This window comes from Terrapene carolina, unplaced genomic scaffold (assembly GCF_002925995.2).
Source record: "Terrapene carolina triunguis isolate 2854851 unplaced genomic scaffold, T_m_triunguis-2.0 Scaffold69, whole genome shotgun sequence".
Lineage (NCBI taxonomy): Eukaryota > Metazoa > Chordata > Testudines > Emydidae > Terrapene > Terrapene triunguis.
In genome coordinates this window covers 19,302,854-19,323,190 of record NW_020664420.1, presented here as the reverse complement: position 1 = coordinate 19,323,190, position 20,337 = coordinate 19,302,854, and the positions used below count along the sequence as shown (strand labels likewise).

General features: G+C 41.8%; 2 protein-coding genes across 2 annotated transcripts in view; one reads left to right on the top strand and one right to left on the bottom strand.

Moving 5' to 3' along the window:
* The window catches only part of WDR70 (WD repeat domain 70), a 254,989-nt gene extending 252,985 nt beyond the window's left edge, over window positions 1-2,004 (bottom strand). The window contains exon 1 of the mRNA XM_026649057.2: window positions 1,822-2,004. Coding sequence (XP_026504842.1) covers window positions 1,822-1,873 — 52 coding nt within the window. The 5' untranslated portion in view covers window positions 1,874-2,004. The remainder of the gene's footprint in view (window positions 1-1,821) is intronic.
* Window positions 2,005-2,017: 13 nt separating this feature from the next.
* NUP155 (nucleoporin 155) overlaps window positions 2,018-20,337 on the top strand; it is a 54,192-nt gene continuing 35,872 nt past the window's right edge. Inside the window, exons 1-13 of the mRNA XM_024197009.2 lie at window positions 2,018-2,190; window positions 4,540-4,677; window positions 6,132-6,228; window positions 7,640-7,710; window positions 8,309-8,401; window positions 9,538-9,704; window positions 10,950-11,055; window positions 11,623-11,696; window positions 12,048-12,139; window positions 12,287-12,384; window positions 12,869-13,021; window positions 16,251-16,351; window positions 19,267-19,437. Of these exons, the coding sequence (XP_024052777.1) occupies window positions 2,055-2,190; window positions 4,540-4,677; window positions 6,132-6,228; window positions 7,640-7,710; window positions 8,309-8,401; window positions 9,538-9,704; window positions 10,950-11,055; window positions 11,623-11,696; window positions 12,048-12,139; window positions 12,287-12,384; window positions 12,869-13,021; window positions 16,251-16,351; window positions 19,267-19,437 (1,497 nt within the window). The 5' untranslated portion in view covers window positions 2,018-2,054. The remainder of the gene's footprint in view (window positions 2,191-4,539; window positions 4,678-6,131; window positions 6,229-7,639; window positions 7,711-8,308; window positions 8,402-9,537; window positions 9,705-10,949; window positions 11,056-11,622; window positions 11,697-12,047; window positions 12,140-12,286; window positions 12,385-12,868; window positions 13,022-16,250; window positions 16,352-19,266; window positions 19,438-20,337) is intronic.

Sequence of the window (20,337 nt, the reverse complement as noted above, 5' to 3'; positions counted from 1 at the left end):
AAAAATAGAGAGACACGCAAAGTCTCACATCCCAAGTGTAATTTAGTTGGAGCCAGCAGAGGTGGCAATATCATCCGGGTCCCTCTCTGTGGCATAATCTTGTCAGGACATCTCTCAGGATCAGGACGATGAAGGTACAATATTGTTATGCAGGACCCCAGAAGATGGTGTGGGTAGCAGCGATGATGGGGTAGCTCACTCTGTCCCCTTTTTTCAGCCAGCATTGTGGAAGCCAGCTTTTCCCCCAGCTCTTTTTAAGGATCCCAAAAAGCAAATGATGGGAACAGCCCATCTCATCATAATTTTATCCACCAATTAAACCTAATTTCCAACATACCAGTTTTGGTTCATTCATTTTTTGTCCCACTCTTTTTTTCTTTACCATTCATAACTTAACAGCCCTTCAATTATATCAGTGAGCCTTTTTGTTTGGACTAATTTAGTCTCTCTCTCTCTCTCGCTCTTTTTCTGATCAAAATTTATTATAAGTTAGTGGTTTTTAAAAAGCTTTCAGTCACTTTATAGTTTTGCTTACAATTAGGATAAATTTGTAGGCCCAATTATTACGATAGCACCTAGCTCCCTTATGCTTGTTTGAAAATCCTAGCCTTTATTATTAACATCTTTATTTAACTGGGTTGCACTTCATTTGGTAACAGTCCAGCAGCTTCATAGCTCTTTGTTAACTTTTTCCCATTTATCTTCTACTTAAGGAAAGGATAGTCTTGCAGTTAAGGCATTAACTTGTGACTTCCCAGTTCTGCCACAGACATCACATATGACCTTGGCCAAGTCTCTTAATTTCTCAGTGCCTTAAGGCACATCTTCCCTGGCAATCTTAAAGTGCTGCCCCGGCAGCACTTTAACATGGTTTGGGTAGTCACAGCACAGCACTGGGACAGCTCTCTTAAAAAAGAAAGAGAAAGAAAGAAAGAAAAACACCCCCACGAGGGGCACAGATCCCAAAGCTGGTGCACTGTCTATACTGGAACATTACAGTGCTGAAACTTGCAGCGCTCAGGGGGGTGTTTTTTCACACCTCTGAGCAAGAAAGTTGCAGCGCTGTAAAGTGCCAGCGTAGACAAGCCCTTAATTTGTTCATGTACAACACAGGGGATGAGATGTCCTTTCCTGTGCCCTTTGTCTTGGCTCTTTAGACTGCTCTTCAATGCAGAGACTCTCTCTTACTGTGTGTATGCAGAGTGCCTAGCACAACAGGGTTCCAATCTAGGTGCTACAGTAATACACATAATAGAGATGTTGGCCCACATTGCAGTCTAGCCTCATACTTTATCAAGTACAAATAACATATTACAGACTAATGTTATACCTGCCTTCATTGAACATATCTTAATGTTCTGCCTGAGAGCAGGTGGTGCATCTGTTTGTGAGGAACAGGGAAGGATGTAGGCCTAGTGAGGGGCTCAGGGCTGTACGTTAACACAGCAGGAGAGTTTGTCGCGGAGACATAGACTGGGCACAGCTGAGCATCGGGAGTTAGATCACGGGTTGGCGGAGAAGATACCGCCCACCTAAGAGCTGGGTATCGCTAGTAACTTCGGCGCTGACAGGGGGGTCACTGGCGGAGACGCTGCGCGAGCTGACTCGCTAAGCCCGGCCCTCAGAGGAGCAACCGAGCTCTTTTATTCCGTCACCTCGGCGCACAGCCCGGCCCGGCCCAAGAGCCCAGGGGTTACCGAGCTCTGCAGTCGAGGTGCGAGCGCCCGGGACCGGCTGCGGGCAGGCGCGGGGCGCTCCCCCCGCGCCAGGTTCTCGGAACCCCGGTCCTGTTCTCCATCCTCCCCTTCCCCTTCCACTCACGAGACGCCTCAGCCGCCAGCGCCGCTGCCCCAACGGCCTCCTCTGTATCCATCGCCGAATCTTCTCCCCTGGCCAACTCCGCGCCGCGGCCACCAATTTAAACTTAACCCTTTCCGGCTGCAGGGCGTCCTTCGCCGGAAGTGCCTGGCCGTGAAGCGGAAGTGCGTCAGACGCTCGGGCGCGGTGGCTGCTGGGGTTTGGCGCGGTCCTGTCTGTCTCGGGCCGCTATCGCTATGCCTGTGGCGATGAGCCCGGCTGCCCCGGCCTTGCAGGAGGCGCTGGAGAACGCGGGCCGCATCATCGACCGGCAGATCCAGGATGATCGCTGCTACCCGGACCTGTCCGAGCTGCTGGCTGTGCCGGCGCCGGGTGAGGATCCGTACGGGCCCGGTCACCGCTCTGGTCCCCAGCTCAGAGCTTCCTCCTCCCCTTGTGATTCTCCCCAGCCGGGTCGGGCGCACACGGCTCATCCCCCTCGAGCCCTGGTGGCCACGCGGGGACCGCGCGCTACATCCACCTTCCCTGCAGGGATGGCTGCTCGGGGCACCCTGTGCGGGCAGCAGAGCCAGAGCGCCCCGCACTGTGCCTCTGCTGCCCTCTTCCTGCCCCGGTGCCCCACGGGCACTCACGTCCCAGCCAAAACAGCAGCTCATGGGGCACTGGCATCTCTAGTCCCCAGTGAAAACTGCACTCCAGAATCCCGGTTCCAGTGAGGTTATGACTACACTGCAATGAAACACCCATGGCTTGCAGCGCTTGGGCTTCAGGGCACGGTGAAATTGCAGTGTAGATATTTGGACTGGGCTCTGAGACCCTTTCTTCTTGCGTGGTGTCAGAGCTGGAGCCTGAACATGTACAGCCCAAGTCAGCTGACCCAGGCCAGCTGAGGACATTCTATTGCATTGCATTGTAGATATACCCTGAGTTATGGGGCGCTTTAGGGCTGGTCTATACTATGGTGGGGATCGATCTAAGTTACGCAGCTTCAGCGACGTTGCATCCAATGAAGTGGGTATTCACCCACGAAAGCTCATGCTCCAATACGTCTGTTAGTCTATAAGGTGCCACAGGACTCTTTGCTGTGAATAACATAGCTGATGTCGACGTACTTAGATCGACTTACCATGGTGTGTACTCACTGCAGTGTGTTGACGCTCTCCCGTCGATTCCCCTTGCACGACCCGTTGAGGTGGAGTACCAGAGTCGACGCTAGAGCGATCAGCGATCAATTTATCACGTCTATACTAGACCCGATAAATCGACCCCCGCTGGATCAATGTGAGCCGGCTGGTAGTGTAGACAAGCTGTGAGTGTCCACAGGTGACTAAGGCTAGCGCTGACACTAACAAATTGCCAAATAATTCCTACAGTTTGCCTTAAAGTTTATTGCCCATATTTCATGTATGTTGAGAATTTGCCTCCTTTTCTTATGTGGTTCAGTTCAGTCATCTTTGATGGGTTATGTATGTTTCTTCCTTGTCAGGAGCACCTAGCTTATGCGTAACAGTTACTTAAGTTAAAGCACCTATCATTTTAAATGATCCTATAGTGAGCGATGGCATTGGGGTTGACTCTAGTAAAAAAAGGATTGATGCTTAAATGCATCCAAAGAGGGTAAGTCAACAAAAAAAGGCCCTGACCTTGCAACTTTTTATGCATGGACAGATTACACATCTTGTTCTCTTTTTTCCTCAAATAAAGAGTACACTTCTATAAACTAATTTCACTAATATAGAATATGAAACAGCAATTCTAAAATAAAAATATCTCAAAAGTTAGTGAGCTGTGAAAAGGAAGGGAAAAAGGGAAAGGAAGACAATACTTAAGAAGTTTTATAGAGCATCACTTTTCTTGGTCTGATAAGACTCTTCCCACAAAAGAAGCTAAATGCAAGGAGAGTCTAACTTGCGTTTGGTGGCAGGAGAAAAACATTGCAAATATAAACTTTGGAGTTTATAATAAAGAGGGGACTGCATTTCACTTGTATTATACCAATGTAGTTTGTGAACAGTTATGAGAGCCTTTGGGGTGGAAGGTGCTTATAGTATATATATATATATATATATATATATTTTTTTTTTTTTTTGAGAGAGAGAGAGAGAGAGTGTCTATCAGCCAATTTTAGAGGGGCACTGGATATTTTATTTGTTTTCTTTATTTAAAGTTTATATTACAGATTTGGCTTTAAACAAATACTCTTGAAATTGTGAAAGTCCCTCGTTTAAAAATACTTCACAGAAATTTTGAGTGAGCTGTGTTACTCTTAGTGCACTTGTATCATTTGTGTATTATTTGTTTATTGTAAATTTTGCTTTTGCTCATGTCTTATTTAGGATTTAGATTTACATTGTAAAGTCCTGATCCTACAAACATTTATACACATGATTAACTCATGTTTAATACTACTTGTATGCTTAAAATTAAACATGTGTATAAGTCTTTGAAGGATCAGGGCCTAAAATATTAGTTTAGTTCTTCCCTGTGGTTTGAGGACTTTGTAGTTTGTTCATTTATCTGAAATAATCAACCAAAATTAAGAGAGGAAATAAAGTAGTCTAAATCAGGTTTAACAGAGATGCGTGCTTGCTAATTCAAATATTGGGGCAGGGGAAATCTCTTAGGGATAATTGAAGAAAAGTACCAATTAGGTATTATTTTTTGGCTGACAACTTGTTTTTCATATGAAACTTTAAAGTGTATTTTTATTTTTAATTGCAGGTAGTCCTACAGTTTCTGGTATGTCAGATATGGATTATCCTTTGCAAGGACCTGGTTTGCTCTCAATACCCAATCTTCCAGAGATCAGTTCAATCCGCAGAGTCCCGCTTCCCCCTGAGCTAGTGGAGCAATTTGGACGTATCCTAATAAAAATAGCATGTTACTTTGTGTATATAATAATGTTAAAAAATGAATTTTTGTTATTTCATAATCACTTTGGCCCTGATCCTTCAAGCAGCTTCCCCTGGGTGGACCCTTATCCTGCACACACCCACACTGGAGTCCATATGGCTCCCAAGAAGTTACAGGGGTCCATCTATGCGAAGTTGCTTCAACAGTCGGTAGCTACATGTTGTAATTTTGATGCTCAATGACAGTTGGGTATGTTTGTCATAACAGTCTTCATACACTTAAATTAAAGGGGTCTGCATATGTTAGAGGTAAATATAAAATGCTTTCAAAATCAAGTGGAATAACTAAGTGTTGCTTGCAAGAGATGCATATTTTTTAGGGCTGTCAAACGATTAAAAAATAGTTGTGATTAATCACAGTTTTAATTGCACTGTAAAAATAATAGAATACCATTTATTTAAATATTTTTGGATGTTGCTTACTTCTGCTGCTGCTCGTGGTGCATGACGCTTGGCCTGCGGCTCAAGGCTGGCTCCGTGCTGTCGCACGGGGGCTAAGTCTTGCCAGAGCCCAGGGCAATACCACAGCTCTGTGGCCACTCCTGGCTCACCAGGGGCACCATTTCAGATTTTGGTTTGTGTGTGTGTGTGTGTATTAGTCAGCATGATATGCAGCAGTCTCAACACACCAGCAGCCTAACTGCTATCAAGCGTTTTGTAGGCAGCAGCACAGCAAAGGAGAGTTTTAAGGGTTTGAAGGTGAAAAATGATGTTGCTTTACAGACATTTATGTAGAACTCCCACCAAGCTTGAGGGGCAGCATGGGAGTAAGCACAAGGTGGCAATGGAGGCTGGCATCATTGATGATAGGTAGGATGGAGAAAGGCCTTGAAAGTGAAAACAGTCATTATTGCTTTTAATGGATTGTTCAATTGTAATGCTCATTTGGGATACAAATTGGTACCTTTTTTTTTTTTTTTTTAACCAACTCTATATAAAAAAGTGTCTGAGGAGAGAACATTTGATTCTGCCCAAGCATCAACGGTGGTAGTTATTGGTTTGCCCAGCATGGAGCATAGTCTATTTATGATGCAGAGGTGGAACTTCTATTGGTATTACTGGTACTTACTTGCAGTAAATAATGAGTATGCCCCATGTGTCTAATGTGCAATATTTTCAAAACAAAGCAGGGCCAGAGAAAGCTGCAGTATGATGTTGTTGCTTTGGGAGGTGCATAGCTAATACCAAGGAAATTTCCCCCTAACATCTGTATCTGATTTCTTTTAAAGGGAGTTTTCATTTATTTTTTCACACTTGTCAAAATATGTCAGCTTCTCATACACACATACAGAACTTCTTTAACTAGTATCTGTGCATATTCTTACAACTTTAAAATAGCTTGATGGGGATTTTATCTTGGCTAGCCTAAGTACATTATTCCTTACATCTGTGGTATTTCAGATATGCAATGTAATTGTATGATGGGAGTATTTCCAGATATCAGCAGGGCATGGTTGACCATTGACAGTGACATTTTTATGTGGAATTATGAAGATGGGTATGTAGAAAACAAATTTCTACAGGTATATATGGTGTTAAATCTGAATTAAGTGATGGTTATAAGGGAGTGATTTGTTTTAGCACAGAAGTGTACTTATCATTTTAAGGTACCTTGATCATTTCAGGTTCTGGATTTTTTTGTGCAGGGCGGTTAAGAGGTGGGTAAGGAAAATGCATACTTTTAGTATTAGGCTTCTCCACTCTCCTAAATTTGTTGTATTTATATTGAGCTTGAGTTCAAAATTTTTAAGAGGAATGTTTTTATTTTGGACTCTGTATGCTCATACAACAATTAACTTGGCTGACTAGGTTTAATCCATGCATTATGGTGTATTAATATATATGTAGTAGACAATCATGTTCCCACAATCAACTATTTTTATGTTTATAATGTGGCTTTGGAATGATGAAGATATACCAAAGCTTTCTGATTTAAATTTATTATGAATATAAATATCATACCTGACTTATGATTAAAAGATTCCTAAAACTATGATGATAAATTCATAGTCTTTTTGAATGGCTCAGGGAGAGATGCCTGTGATACCCATTCAGTGCATGAGTTTGTGTTCTTTATGTGTCTCTTAAGTCCATTAGTGGCTATTAGCTAGGATGGGTAAGGAATGGTGTCCCTAGCCTCTGTTTGTCAGAGGGTGGAGATGGATGGCAGGAGAGAGCTCACGTGATCATTACCTGTTAGGTTCACTCCCTCTGGGGCACTTGGCGTTGGCCACTGTCGGTAGACAGGATACTGGGCTAGATGGACCTTTGGTCTGACCCAGTACGGCCATTCTTATGTTCTCTATAGTATAACTTATTTTCTGTAACAGCAGGTTATTTCTTCTGAATTATTACACTTCTAGGGGAGATTTAAATGAGACTTGTGCTTTACACAGGGTTAGTTAATACTAACTTCACAGTATTACAGGTGGGATTTTTTTATATATAGATTTTTTTTCCCCACAATAAATTAAACTTGCTTTAACTAATTTTATCAGAAAGAAAGAAAGTTAGTTGTGAATAATGCAGTGAATCCCTTTCTCCTGTTGAGCTATATCTGGACTAACTTTGGGAGTACTATAGACTACAAAATAGACTGTGTGAATAGACAAGGAACTGAGAATTAAAAATACAATTGGATTTCAAATTTGAAACTTAAACCATAAATGGCTACTTCATTCCAAACAGAGGATTGGTTACATAGCTATTATGATGACTTTTTTCTGTCAGTTTCATTATAATGGTCTTGCTTCCACCGTAAGAGAAGAATGCAGGAGATGGGTTCCAATTATTATATAGTAACAGAAGAATTTAAAAGTTTCAGATTCTGTATATTTAGAAATTATTGGATATTGAAAGTCTTTTCTGTTGTGCTTTGATGTAATTTTTTTTTTCTCATTTTTTGACAGAGGAGACCTTGCTTATTTTGATGGTCTTAGTGAAACTATTCTTGCTGTGGGTCTTGTGAAGCCAAAGCCAGGTAATAAAAAATGCATGACAGTGACCAAAATTATGTAGCTGCTGAACACTGTAAAAAATTTAAAAAGCTGATTAATGTTCTTTACTAAACTAGAGGCATTATGGAAGGATTTACAAGTCACAAGTAGTTAGGTAGTCATGTACGTTAGCGATCTTACAATTACTGCTAAGTTAGAATCTAATGTTTTATACTATTTGAAAACTAGGAATTCTGACTTGCTTTAAGCTGGCATGAAATATTGGTTTCTAGCCGTAGTAGTTCTTTTGGTCGCAGCTGCTTACATCAGATTGGACACAAAGTTGGAGGGAGGGGGTAGGGTTGGAGGTGAAAAGAAGATAGTAATAAGAATATCATTTTAAGATCCAGTATTTCATGACTTGTCAGAGCTGGAATAGAATGAGATATAGCATTGGAAAGCTGGGCATCTGAGTGGTATATCGTTTTCTAATTCTGGAGCTTCACAGGCTGTCAGACCTTCAATATGACTAGCCCTCAGACCATTGTAAATTTCTACCCTTCATGCAGGGAAGTTGTTGATCTTAGTATGAATCTGGTGTACTGGCCTTGAACTAAGTTCTAACTTTTCTTCTTTTCTTAGGTATTTTCCAGCCTCATGTACGATACCTACTGGTTCTGGCCACTCCTGTGGATATAGTGATTCTAGGACTTAGCTATGCAAATTTGCAAGCAGGTAATTCTCTCTCGCACCCCAAGTAAATATAAATTTCTAATATTCTCAGTTGCGAGTTAATTGCCACACAACATTAATTTATTACTAGTCTTGTAATTTAAAAAATATTAAGCTGCATGCCAAGGGGCTCTTCCTAAGTTTCTATGGCTTTCTGCATCCAGAGTGAAAGAACTCTATAACATCCTTTTCACATAGGATACAGTATTCTATACCCGCAAGAGATTCAGAGAAGTATTCTACTCTGTTACCCACCCTTCAGTTCTTTTTAAAGATGCTCTGACTGGTAACTGTTTCCCAGTAATCAAGTATTGTTTTGGGAGAGGAGCAGCATGTTAACTGCATCAGTTTTTAATGTGTCTTAGGGTATATCTACACAGCATTTTGGAGCGAGCGGGAGCATGCCTTCCAGACCTGTAGACGGAGTCAAGCTAACGGTGCTCTTACGTGCTGTCCAAAAGTAGCTGTCTAGACAGCACTTTGAAGTTGTGGCTTGGGCTCTGAAGCCTAGGTTTGAAGCCTGAGCTGCAACTTCAAAGATCTGTCTATACAGCTATTTTTAGAACGCTAATGGGACCCCACTAGCCCAGATCTGTCAACCCAGGCTAGGAGGCTTGTTCCCACTTGGTGCAAAATGCAGTGTAGAGGTACCCTTATTAGCAAACTCCACACTCTTTGACATTTGATTCAGAACCACAGAAAACTCGAGCTCAGTGCTGTATATTTTTACACATGAAATGTGTAAGTAGAAAAAATAAATGAGAGATTTTGAGAAAGTTATAAGGGAGTAAGAATATTAGGGGTCTAAAATAGAATATTTTTTCAATAGGTTGTTATGTCATGTCTCTGATAGACAAACTAGAAAATCTTATGTTCAGATTTGTCAGGATTTTGAGGTCATAATTGTCTTAAAATATTTTAACATACAGTACTGATTATAAGCTTCCGAGAGAGGAAAAATGTAAACAAAACTTGTTGTGACTTAAAGAGAGAGAGAGAGAAACTCTGTCAGTCCGCTAAGCTGCAGTCTTACTATAGTGTTTCCTGATTTTCTGAAATAGTCCTAAATCACAATACCATAGTATTTAAACAAGCAAACTCAACGGATATGATGGGTTTTTTTTCTTGATTTATTTAAGGTTCTGGAGCCCTCAATGACAGCATGTCTGGAGGAATGCAACTGCTTCCAGATCCTCTCTATTCACTCCCTACTGATAATACCTATCTTCTAACCATAACTTCCACTGAAAACGGCCGTATCTTTTTGGCTGGAAAGGATGGCTGTTTATATGAAGTAGCTTACCAGGTAAATATAGTCTTTACGCATACATATTTTTGTTCTTGGTTATGGGGTTGGGGTTTTGAGAATTTTAAAATTTGTCAATCTTGTCACCTCATTTCCACAATTGTGTTGCCTGCCTTAATTTAAGGGTAGATTGGCAGAGGCCCTGGAGGTTTTTCGCCTTCCTCCGCAGCATAGGGCAGGGGGTCGCAAGCTGGAGGATTCTCTGCGACTTGAAGTCTTTAAATCACGATCTGGAGACTTCAACAGCTGAGATAAGGGAAAGTGGGTGGGTCAGCTTTTGTGGCCTGCATCATGCGGGAGGTCAGACTAGATGACCATAATGGTCCCATCTGACCTTAAAGTCTATGAGTCTATGAGTCTATAATTTATTTGAGTGATAGCGCTGTGCTCTTAATACGGAAATGCTATCAACCTACAGTCGTGATAGGCTAGATAAGCTAATTTATTTGAGGAATGAGCAAAAAAGTTTGTTCCGCAAAGGGCATGCATCATGAGATCTCCTTTCTGACAGCTTCTACAGACACTGTTGTCCCCAACCATCTTATCTCTGCCTTCAAAACCACCTTAATGGGAGCAGCTGTTCTGATTATTGGAGACTGATAAAACCCAGAAGTTGACTGGGATGAGGTTTGATCTGCTGTCATGAATTTAATTTTACTTCACTGATTCAATCTGCAGACTTGAGCCCAGTCCTTTGTCTCTAAAGCAGCACTGTTAGGTTAAGTCCTTTATAGGCTGTTTATTTTTTTATTACAATAAACAGAAGAAAGTATTGATTATTTTTATTAATTTACATTATATCAACACCTGGAAGCCCCAACTAAGTCATGGGTCCATTGTGGTATGTCCTGTAAAAGTCAATCCCTGCCCAAAGAAGTTAAAATCTTAATTTTAAGATCTATTCAGCAGGTGGCTGTAACAATTAGCTAATCAGTTCCCTTTGTTTGTGTGGCTCCTTGACACATTGCAGGAGAGAGAAAGATATTACAACCACACCCACGCACCCCAAAAATGGAAAATGTGATTAGAAAACCACAAACAATGGCTTTGAGATGCAGAGGCTTCTAAGTTTCTGAAACAACTTTTACTTCTTTTTTTTTCTTCTTCTTTTTTAATTATCTACATTTCAGCTGGAGAGTGTCCCTTTAAAATTGGGTCCATGAAAACTGAATGTATTGAGTCGTCATGCAGGAATTCACTTGATTACCTAGCTAGTTTTAATGCTTTATATGTTTTTAATTGTAGGCTGAGGCAGGCTGGTTTACTCAACGGTGTAGAAAGATCAATCATTCAAAGAGCTCCCTTTCTTTCCTTGTTCCTTCATTGCTGCAATTCACATTCTCAGAGGATGGTAGGTGATAATGTATCAATAACTGAAATGTTTATAAGTTAATGTAAAATAAAAAACCTTAGGCCAACATTTTCACACTTGGGTGCATTGAGTTAAAGACTGTGGGAGTAGCAAGTGGTTGGCAATTATGAAAATCAAGTTACTTATTTAGATATGGATTTAGGTATTGAAGTCTGAAAATGTTGGCCATAGTGGCTACAGTCCCTGTTTTGTGGTATAAATTTGGTAAGTTTACATACTGGAGTGATAATATTGTAATCAGTATAGTAAAACTTTTACTTGAAATTGTTCTACAAATATTTAAAATGCTTGTTTTGTAATGGATTAGACAGTGATAGTCTGTTGTCCTACTGTACTTCAGTAAGATATTAATATGTCACTTTTAAATCTGTTCCTGGGCAGGAGCCCATTGTAAATGGAATGCCCTGTATGAGTACATTCTAATAAGTGATTCAGTCAAATGCCAGTCAAATCTACCCTTGTAAAGTTTCAGTACTATCAATTTTACTGTACTAACTAGTTCGCACCAAATCCAGTTTTGATTTTCACATACTTTTTTTTTTGCAGATCCCATAGTTCAAATTGCCATTGACAATTCTCGAAACATCCTATATACCCGTTCAGAAAAAGGAGTGATACAGGTATCTGAATACTTTCAATGTCCTATTTGGATTTTCTTATGTGCATACGTTATTTTTACCCTCCCCATCTGAAAAACTATGTTTGTACATTAGGATTCTTTATATGCCAGTCAAGACATGAAGGATTTCCCCCAGGATTTTTTTCCTGCATTTATTTCCCTCCCCCTCTGCACTATATTATGGCCACGATCCTTTCTATTGAAAACTAGGAAGGACTACTGCTTCAGTTCTCTAGTGCATGGAAGCTTGAGGCCAAAGAAGAATTGAGAGAAATCTGATTCACTGCATGATGGGATAAAGTTATGTGCATTAATTTAATTGTGAAACTACTAAACTGTTATTAAATTACAGGTTTATGATCTCGGCCAAGATGGTCAAGGAATGACCAGAGTTGCTTCTGTTTCTCAGAATGCTGTTGTTTCTGCTGCTGGAAACATTGCCAGGTAATATGAAGAGTGTGATATGAAATACTTCCTGTTGGGCGATCTGTTTCATTTTTTTGTTTTACCAAACTTTTGAAGAGTGTTGTGTATTCTCTGATTTGTTTATTGCATGATGTCAGTTACGTAAACTCTTTTCTGTCCTTTTAGGACTATAGACCGTTCTGTTTTTAAGCCTATTGTTCAGATAGCAGTGATTGAAAATTCAGAATCTATAGATTGTCAATTGCTGGCAGTCACACATGCTGGTAAGAAATCAATATTACCTCCTTCTCTTATTGGTAAATAAGACCTGCTTAGGTTCGGAAAATTGACAAACATTTTTCTTTTCAAGGTTGTCTATTCCCCATGCATACTAGAACATGTATATAGTAATCGTTATAATAATGTTACCTGTTTCTTGTATATTGCTTCATATGTTCAAAGCCCTTCAGACATCTGATAAATACTTGATCGTACCATATAACTATTTATCCTGTTTTACAGTGGAGGAAATAGGGGGAGAGTGGCTTGCCAAAGGTTATACAGAAAACTAGTGGCAGATTAGGATTAGAATCATTTGACTTGGATAGAAGGATCATTTTCAAGAAAGGAATGTAGCAATATTTATATAGAATTACTTACAAGCTTCTGAATTAAGCCTTGCATCAAATATGCTGAGACTGTTAGCCACTTATAATATTTACACAAAATCCATTGCCAAAGAGTGATCTCCTTTTTCCTTTGGCCTAGGTGTACGAATGTATTTTAGTACATCCCCATTTAAGCATCCAATGGCTCGACCCTCCATGTTAACGTTGGTTCACATCCGCTTGCCTCCAGGATTTTCCGCTTCTTCTAATGTGGAGAAGCCATCAAAGGTGCACAGAGCTCTTTATAGCAAAGGTAAGCCTTGGAGTGCAGCTTAAATAAGATCCATTCTTTAAGACTTTTATAACAAGTAGCGCCACCATGATTGCTTTTTACAGTAGGAAACTTGGTGTAGGAAACTTTGAGTTTAACACAGGCAGTGGTACGATACACTATCCTATCACTGTACCTCAAGTTTGTCCTTGAAAGACACTCTCTAGACTTGACATAGTGATTGTTAGGCTCTATGCCCATTAAGTCCTTGGTCTCTTTGCTTAGTTTGCCAATAAATGTGCCAGTTGTGTTAGTGATCTTGTCTAAATTACTAATTGATTTCGTATAGGCCGGCCTAATAGCTTTCAGATGGCTTCAGTTTTTGGTCACTTCTGACCTAGGCTAAATTCAAATCTGTGACCCAGAAGTGGAAAAAAACCTCTGTATCATGTCATTGACCTCTTCAGCCATTCTGTTGTCTTCCAGGTAAATTTTCAAAGACTCATAGGGGAGACATGCAACTAAGCACTTTAAAGTCCCAGAGCACTACATGACCAAACCACACTGCAGTTCCTCAAAATGTTACCCTTTCGTGTTTATTGTTCTTCTGTTTTTAATTAAAACATAGATCTTTGAGGCTTCAGTGTCAAACTAAATTTGCTGTGTATTAACTGAGTTTAGTCATAATGTGACAAGGCACCTCCTCCACCTTGTCAGCCTCAGCGTTTCTCCATCTGGTGGTGGGGGCCTGGAGTAAATTAGTCTTGCTCTGGAGGGTCTCCCTGTCCTTCACCCCTTTATTTTTCAATATTTACAAAGTAGGTCCAAGTAATACTTTTCAGCCAAACAAAAGAAACAAACTGATAACACAAAGAGAGAGTAACTTAAGCCCTCTCTGGGGTGTTGCCTTATTATGCTGGCTTCTGGGTGCCTGTCCTTCTCCAAACCACAGTTGGCTTGATTGCATCCCATATAGTGAGGAGAGCAGCCTTCCACCCAGGAGAAACCTTTTCTCCCTGCTGCAACTTCTCTCATCCTCCTCTCTTACCAGAAGAGGGGTTTTTGAAGATCACAGGCAACCCTTAATTGGCCTCAGGTTCTCTAGTTAACCTGAGGTAACCTTTTCAGCTCGTAGGGAAAAGGGCCTTTACCTTCCTTCCACCACTCTCTTATATTCCACCGTAGTCCCGCGGCCCACTGGAGATATCAGCTGGTGGCTCCACAGAGCCGTGAGCACGGGCGTGTATTGGCGCAGTTCACTCCTGTCCCAAAGTCTGTCCCTTCTATGGCATGAGGGAGACCCTGGCGCACATTTACCTTGAGTGCACCAGGTTGCAGCCCCTTTCCCGGGTCCTCCTGAACCTCCTTTTACGTTTTTGGCTGCACTTCTCCCCCCACCTCCTTATATATTCACACCCTATCCATGGCCCCACAAAGTCGTGGGACTTCCTCGTCAGCTTCCTCCTAGCGATGGCTAAGGTGGCCATCTATAACGGCCAGGAGAGGATGTTGGCTGAGGTGGTTCTCTGCGACTGTGGGGCCTATTTCCGATCCTCCCTCCATTCACGCATCCCGGCAGAGTTCCTCTGGGCAGCGTCTGCTGGCTCCCTTGACACCTTTGAGGAGCAGGTGGCGCTGTCCGGGGTTCTCTGCTCGGTGTCCCCTTCAGGTTTCCTATTTTTGACCTTTTGCCCTTCACACCCGTCCTTGTTATTTTTTCCGTTGTCCCCTGTAATTACTTGAGATTCTGGGCTCTGTGGATCCTCCCCATGAACTAGGGGAGGGTCCTTTAGCGGTGGGTGGGCTTGCACTCACCCATCTCCCCAGAAGCCAATAGAACCACTCTCTTGTAGGTGTCAGATCTGACTTTGTCACACTCTGAACTTTGAACCCCTTCTAAATATCTGGAATAAATAGCCCTTACCAATAATAGTAATAATAATAATAAAGACTTACATTGTGCTTTATATGTTCAGAACACTATACTAGTATTAACAAATCCTTATAGGTCTCCTCTGAGGTAGATGGGTATGCTCATTTTACTGATTGCAGGGTAGATGTTTGCAAGGGCATACAGCAAGGCAGTGGTTGACCCGTTTGGTCCAGAAAGTGCTTCTCAATCTATTTACCATTGTGGGCCACATATGCAGCTCTCGGTGTGTTATGTGGGCCACATCCACACAATATATGTACAACCTGTATGGCCCCGAGGATGTCACATGGGCTGCAGCTGTGTGCTGATTGGGCTGCAGGTTGAGAACCACTGGTCCAGATCATACCCATACCCAACCTTTCTTCAGTACAATTATTTTAGTTTTTTTCTTTTATATTTTTAGTTAACCTTTTTTCTGTTTAAACCTGTGCTACATAGCATACAGCTTAAGGGCCAAAAGCATCATGCATCATTCTGTTATGATCCAGTCACCCTCTGGAAGTGTAGGGTGAAGACATAACTGATCCACTGGAAGCTTTTATTGCTGGTGAACCCTGGTCACAAGCAGTTGTTATTATTCTGTTGTGGAAGATACAACTGTAAGCACATATTACAATCTGTGTATTTTGCATAAATATATGCAAACTAGATGTGGCTCCTTGATTTCCAGAAAGTTATTAGTAAGGCCCTTATGTTGTGAAGATTGGATATTCATGCTCCTATCCTTGAAGTGCATCGGAGAGTCTGTGTATTATTTTAGCACTGAACTCTTTCTCCTGGATAAACTTTGTGTCTCCGACTCTGAATGCAGCAATTTTCATTTTTGTCACTGCACTAGTGATAGAATGATGAATCTACTTTAGGGAAGAGCTATTTAAAATTTTCATAGGATGGAATTTATTATTAAAATCCAGATATTTTTTACTTTCAGGGTATATTTAAACATCTCATAATCTTTCATAAAAATCAATGAAAAATGTTAAATCATTTCTGTCTTAATTTTAACCTTCATCCTTGTTTGTGTGCATGTATAGAGTATCTTGGAATACATTGTGTGCATATATAGTGCATGTTAGACTATACTCAAAAGGGATCCGACAGACTGTTCAAATACAGCCTCTTGAACCAAAAGAGCAGTTAAATATACATCTGCACTAAAACCCCTTAGATACTTAAGTTTATAAACTCAACCGATGGGTAGGTGTTGAGCTGCTTGTAAGATTAATTTAAGAATGTGGAGAGTGGACTTGTACTGAATTTATATATAGCTTTAGCAACAGTGGGCTTGATGTAAGTTTTTGCTTCCACTACAGAGTATTAATTTTACTTTTTTGTCAGGTGTCCTGCTGATGGCTGCTTCTGAAAATGAGGATAACGATATCTTGTGGTGTATCAATCATGATTCTTTCCCTTTCCAAAAACCAATGATGGAAACACAGGTAGTAAGCTCTTCAATATTGTTAAGTAATATCAATTTTTTTGAGGAGGCATGGAGAATATTATTTAAATGTTATAGGCTCCATGAATCACTTTTAACATTCCTGTATACAAAAAATAACTTACACAAAAACTCCTGTGACTAGTTATTTGGTAAATATTTATCAAGATACCTAACTATGTATTTTTTTTTAAAAAGTTCAGTGTAGTTTTTTTGTAGTACCTGTCTCACACTAGGTATCTCTGTTTTGTGAATGGAGCTGGGGTCTTTCAGTGGGAGCTGCCACTTTAATACTCTCCAGCTGGAGAACCCAGTTTGATGCAAAGTAGGATTGAAAGAAACACCTTGGCCATTATAAATCCTATAATTTGGTAATTTTCTACTGTTTTTGTTTTGGTGGGTGCCTGCAATGTGCAAGGCACTGTCCATAAACACAGCAAGACATGGTCCTGCTACAGAGTGTTTATAATCTAAGAGGAGCAACATTTACTCCAGAGGGCATTCTGTGCCAAAAAATTAAAAATTCTGCGCACAGTATTTTAAAATTCTGCAAGCTTTATTTGTCAATAAATAAATAGAGGCTCCAGCATGGCACTGGGGAGCACAGGACACTGGCTGTACAAAGATGGGAGATCACCCTGCAGCCTCCCCACCCTCCGCCCTTGGAACGCAGGCACAGTGGTGAGGCTTCACCAGACCCTGACACAGCACAAGGCCTGGGCCTGCCCCAGAAACACCCCAGGGCCCTGCCCCTCTGCACCAGGCACACCAGGTGTGGGGCTGGCAGGCTCAACCAGGCAAGATCCAAGTGTGGAGGGGCTCAGTGTGGGGGGATACAGCTGTGGGGTGAGAGGATTCTGTGTGGGACAATCTGGGTGCAGGCAGTTCAGTGAAGGGTCTATGTGTGGGGGGGTCTGGATGCACAGAGGCTCGTTGGGGGGGGTTCCAGGTGCAGGGGCAATGGGACTCTGCAGGGGCTTCCAGGTGAAAGTGGTTGGGGCTCAGTGGAGGGGTCTGAGTGTGGGGGTCTCAGCAGGGGGTCTGGATACTGGGGGAGTGGGGCTTGGTGGGTGACCCCTCCCCCACAGCTGAGGAGTGATGGGGGCAGGAAGCAGGGGAGGATGCTGAGCTTCCTGCAGCTGGAGGAGGTTTCTGGAGTGGGTCTGACACAGCCCCAGCCACTCTTTGCAGGGGAAGAGGAAGTCCCATCCTCTCCTGCCTCCAGCCCAGCTGGGACTAACAGCTGATCCCGGCTCAGGGTAGGAGCTGCTGGCTGGGGTGTCCCCAGGCCTGCGGTGATTTACCTCTCCACCAGCTGCGCCAGGTGCCTGCAGCGATGTACCTGCGCTGCTAGGGAGTGGTGTGTGAGTGCTCTTGTAGCTTCCGTTTGCTTCCCTGTCAGAAAGTCATTTTTCTGCAGGGAAGCAAAGAAATTCGCGGGGGACATGAATTCTGTGCATGCGCAGTGGCACAGAATTCCCCTAAGAGTAAACATTTGAAAGGCAGGGAAGATACTACATTATTTTTGTTTAATTAAACAAGTACATCAGCTCTGCCATACTTCCCTCAATCATTCCATTATTTGGCTCATTTCTTGTAGGTGTCACAGGTGAAGAGTGGGTCTGTAGGAGAGATTTGAAGGAGGGAGAGAATAGTTGCCTTATGGATCAGTTCAGTTAGGGCATTCCATGGATAGGGTACAGCTTGGAAGAAGGAATGAAGATTGTTGTTGGAGAAGTGGACAAGTGAGCTGTCAAGAGTAGTATGGTTGGTGAAGCAAAGGTGGGGTGAGGGCCAACACTATAAAAGACAGGATGGTTAAGTATGAAGGGGCAGGGCTAGTTTCAGTGTCCCATGTAAAGTCAGATTTGGATAGACTTATTGGCTGGTTTTACAATTGTTGTAAAGACTCCGTCAAGAAGTCTATTCGTAATTTTATGTTAGAAACATCAGATCCTGATTTCTCTCCTTCCCCGCTTCTCCCCCTCCTCCTTGGCTAGGACAGTTTGGTAGTGTTTGGAGGAAGGGGCTGGCTGTCCCATACAAAGTTGAAATCTGAATTGCTATTTTCACCTTTTTTATCATTCCCTAACTCACCCATCAGTTTCCTCCCTTCTGGCTCCTCTTTCTGTTTCTTTTCAGCAATGCTTGTGTGTGAGAAAATAAATAGTGCGTAAATAGTTCTTGTGTAGGCAGTTTGCTGTTTGGTCCTTCAGAAGGGCCTCTCCATCTGTTCCTGAAGTACAGGGGGAGAGCTGGGAGAGGACTGATGATCTGAGTGGGTGTAGGAGCTGCTTGAGCAGCTTGGCAGGATCCCCAACATATTGGAGGAGTCCTTTCAAAACAAAACAACCATACACTGAAGGAGCACCTTGGAGACTAGACAGTTAGAAACTGGATCTAGAACTGTGGACTAAAACCAAGTAAGTGGTAGGTAGCCTTAAGCTACATCCGTCCTACCAAATGCCTTGGCCTGAATTATATATCATTGTTGCCAGTCTGTCACTGGAAGTTTTTTAAAAATCTCATGCCTCAGTTGCCGCTCTTGGGTATTTTTAAAAAAAAAGCACCCGTTTTTATGCATTTGGAGTTTTGTACAATTTGCAGCTTGGTTTTACTATTTGTATCGTTAGTAGCATCATAGGGCCTCATTATGCTAATTGTACATACAAGTAATGATCTGTCCCAAAGAGCTTGCAGTTTATAACTGGAAGTAGTTTGGCCAGTTTTTAATCTGGTGGGGTACATATGCATGTGTCTGTATTTAAGGTCTTATTTTCTTAGGGGCTTGTTGTCTTGAGAGTACTTCTGTTTTTATGCTGTGTAATGTTAAATACTGGTTATTTAGATATCACCATAGGCGTGCAAAATGTGCATCCTGTTTCAAACTTTTGATAATGTTCATCTCTTACTCAGATGACCACACACGTTGATGGACATTCATGGGCTCTTTCTGCCATAGATGAGTTGAAAGTTCCAAAGATTATAACACCACTGAATAAAGACCTTATTCCAATAACTGATTCTCCTGTTGTCGTACAACAACACATGCTGCCACCAAAGAAATTTGTTCTGCTCTCAGCCCAGGTGTGTCATAGATTTTTTTTTTTTCCCCTGTTATTTAGAGATTGGGAGAGGGAGAAGCAGAAACTTAAAGCTTAATGACTGACCCAGTGCTGCAAAGGGCTACACATGTGCATGGAGTTTGCAGAGAATACCTTTGGTGAAGGTGAGGTGGGGGAGCGGAGGGGAAAGAAGGTTAAGGAGCCATTTGTAAATTCTGCAAACCAACTCAAGGTTATAGGGCCAGATTATCTTGTGACATAAACTGATGTGTCTCTGTTGAGTTCAGGGGAGTTACATGGGTTTATATCAGCTAGTGGCCAATAGTTCAAAATACACTTAGGGAATTTCTACACTTGGAGCTGGGGGTGTGATTCCTAGCTCAAGTAGACATACTCGGGCAGAGCATTCTAAAAACAGCAGTGTAGCTGCAGTAGCATGGGCTAGCCATCCCCAGTATGTACTCATGGGGTCCGAGTGGGTTTGTACATGGTGCAGCTAGCCCATGTTGCTACTACCCGTGCTACTGTAGCTACACTACTGCTTTTAGCATGCCATCCTGATGAGAGCTAGCACAAATATCTCTACTCAATCTCAGACTCATACCCCCAGCTCTGAGTGTAGATATACCCTTGGATATGTAAAACTGGAACAAACACAGGTTGCTGAGATAACTATGAATCCTAAGGTTTGAAATAAGAGCAGGGATTTATTGTTGTCAGTGGAATTTTGAGCAAAGAATTCCATTTCTGTCCCCCTCACAAAAGAAATCCATGACGCAAGAACTTCAGTATTTGTTTTTTATTTAAAAGGCTTAACATTTAAAAATAGCTGAGATTAAGTATTATCAAAATTTAATGATTCTTCACAATAGGGAGGAAAATGTAGCTATAATTCGACCTTCTAATAATTTAGCAATTAGGA